Source organism: Pipistrellus hanaki (assembly GCF_964339955.1).
Source record: "Pipistrellus hanaki genome assembly, chromosome: 1".
Taxonomy (NCBI): domain Eukaryota; kingdom Metazoa; phylum Chordata; class Mammalia; order Chiroptera; family Vespertilionidae; genus Pipistrellus; species Pipistrellus hanaki.
In genome coordinates this window covers 189,475,036-189,477,547 of record NC_140503.1, presented here as the reverse complement: position 1 = coordinate 189,477,547, position 2,512 = coordinate 189,475,036, and the positions used below count along the sequence as shown (strand labels likewise).

Below are 2,512 nucleotides of genomic sequence, written 5' to 3'. Positions count from 1 at the left end.
TGTCTGTCTCTCTCTGTCCCTATCTATAATCTATCTGCCATCAGAGGAGCAGGGGCAGATCCAAGATTTGTTGTGTTCCCCCCTCCCCACTGTCTATTAAAATTTAAATTTATAGCAGCAGCATACTCTCCCCCAGTGTAGTCTTGGGGAGGCCAATGACTTACTGTCACGTTCAGGCAGTAAAAACAAAAATCCTTTGAGTTGCAAAAAAAATAACCTCGCTTCAGATCAGAGCATCCCCAGTGCCACGTAATAGTTAAAATTCTGAATGTGAGTTGGCCCTCACTCTCCTCTCCTCCCTTGGCTCGGACCTGCCTCCTCCTGGAAGCCGGCCCTGGGAAAGGGGCACGGTCCTTTTCCTCTCCTCTCCCTCTGCTCACCTCCTCCCCTTGGCGAGCTGCTGTTTTCCTCCATGCCTGGATCGAAGCCCAGAAAGAGAGGTAAGGGAATAATATAGTTCTCACATGACTGGGTGGCCTAAGCCCTTTTGGGCCGGCAGCTGGCCTCCGTGGGGTGGCCTGGCAGATGATGAAAGCTGGCCCTGTTATGGGCTCTGCAGAGGCCTCCAGCTGGGCCCCTGTCTCCTGGGGCTCCCTTGACCCAGGCTGAAGGTCTCTGTCCCTCTGGGTGGTCCCGTGTGACTCCTTCCCCTGGTCCTGAGATTCCAGAGGTAGAATGGCCAGCCCTTTCTGCAAAGATCTTCTGTCCGTGCCTATAGGCCCCAAGACCACTCCACACTATCCTGCACCTGCTCCCTTTCCCACGGGGCCCACATCTGGTCTTGGAACCCTCCCCTTGCTCTGCCACCAAAGTAGTATCCATTGCTAACATTTTTTCTTGGGTTATTTATTTTTTTAATTGATTTCAGAGAGGAAGGGAGAGGAGAGAGAGAGATAGAAACATCAATGATGAGAGAATCATTGATCAGCTGCCTTTTCATGCCCCATACTGGGGATCGAGCCCCAAAACCTGGGCATGTGCCCTGCCCGGGAATTGAATCATGATCTCTTGGTTCATAGGTCCATGCTCAACTACTGAGCCATGCTGGCTGGGCTATCACTAACATTAAAATGTCACTTACACTTAGAGAGTGGGACGTCTGGCTTGCGAGTGGGGATCCTCCGTGTGGAGCGGACTAACGAGTGATTTAAAAATGGGTGATGTTGAGAAGGGCAAGAAGATTTTTGTTCAGAAGTGCGCCCAGTGCCATACTGTGGAAAAGGGAGGAAAGCACAAGACCGGGCCAAACCTCCATGGTCTCTTTGGGCGAAAGACAGGTCAGGCCCCTGGATTTTCTTACACGGATGCCAACAAGAACAAAGGTATCACCTGGGGCGAGGCTACTCTGATGGAGTATTTGGAGAATCCCAAGAAGTACATCCCCGGGACCAAAATGATCTTCGCCGGCATTAAGAAGAGTGCAGAGTGGGCAGACTTGATAGCTTATCTCAAAAAAGCTACTAATGAGTAATAGTTGGCCACTGCCTTATTTATTATCATGACTTTTTTTATGTGTACCATATTTAAATTGATCTCATACATCAGATTTCAGATCATGAATGGCTAATAGAGAACTTCTTTTGGGCAGTCCTGATTTAAATAAGATTGGCTTGTGGTTAAATGAATATGGTTGGACTTGATTCCTAGTGTTCAACTTTTCACAGAGGTGGTGAGTGCCATCTCCAAACCTGTAGGAAACTGGCTTATATTTAGGTTTATATGATTGGTTGTATTACTATGTTTAAATTCTGAGGAAATCCCTTCACTGTCTCTTAGACCTGCAAGACTTGCTTGTGTTTCAAGTTGTGTTTATTATCCTATTAAAAGGAAGGGCTGCAGATAAGCTGGCAGTGACCATTTTATCTTTTTTGGTCCCAGCTGTGCCAATTTAATAAAATTCCCTGTATCTAAACTGTTGCCTTTTACTGAATGAAAGGCATTTTAGTGTGGTTTCTGTATGATATCAAATAAAGAGTATTTAACACTTCTACATTTTATAGATGATCTTTAAGGTCAGGTGCTTTGAAAATTCAGCGTGACAAGATATAGTAGCAAACTCTGTGAATTCTTTAAGTCATACTAACAGTAAGTTATAATTCAGGATGGTCTTCAATAGCTATTCATTGACTATATATGAGTGTGGTTGGTAATGGTGCTTTTGCCAGTTCGCTAGGATTAAAGTAAAGAATAGATCAACACAAAATTGTAAATTATGTCATCATAAGGCTTAAGATAATTAAAAACAAAGTCACAGATCATGAAAAAAAAAATGTCACTTACAATGTTCCAGCACTGTCCTATGTACTTTATGTTTATGTCTCGATTAATGCTCTTACCATCTATGATGTAGATAAGTCTGTAGGCCTTTTCCATGAATGTTTATTTTAAAACTTCTGTCTGAAGTTCTGTTGTCATAAAACACGGTAAGCACATTTCAATTGTTACTGATATTTATTACAGACACAAGAAGTGAGAGATTGAGAGGTTTTAGCTTAGCTGGTCACTCACTATA

The 2,512-nt window shown here is 43.9% G+C and overlaps 1 protein-coding gene across 1 annotated transcript; it reads left to right on the top strand.

Annotated features, from left to right (window-relative positions):
* The first annotated feature begins 1,082 nt into the window (after positions 1 to 1,082).
* On the top strand, positions 1,083 to 2,270 carry LOC311613543 (cytochrome c-like). Its single transcript, XM_084867550.1, has one exon. The coding sequence runs from the start codon at positions 1,154 to 1,156 to the stop codon at positions 1,469 to 1,471; it is 318 nt and encodes a 105-aa protein (XP_084723676.1). The 5' UTR covers positions 1,083 to 1,153; the 3' UTR covers positions 1,472 to 2,270.
* Positions 2,271 to 2,512: the final 242 nt, after the last annotated feature.

Coding starts and splice junctions, on each gene's coding strand:
- LOC311613543 (XM_084867550.1), top strand. CDS start 1,154: ATGGGTGATGTTGAGAAGGGCAAGAAGATTTTTGTTCAGAAGTGCGCC.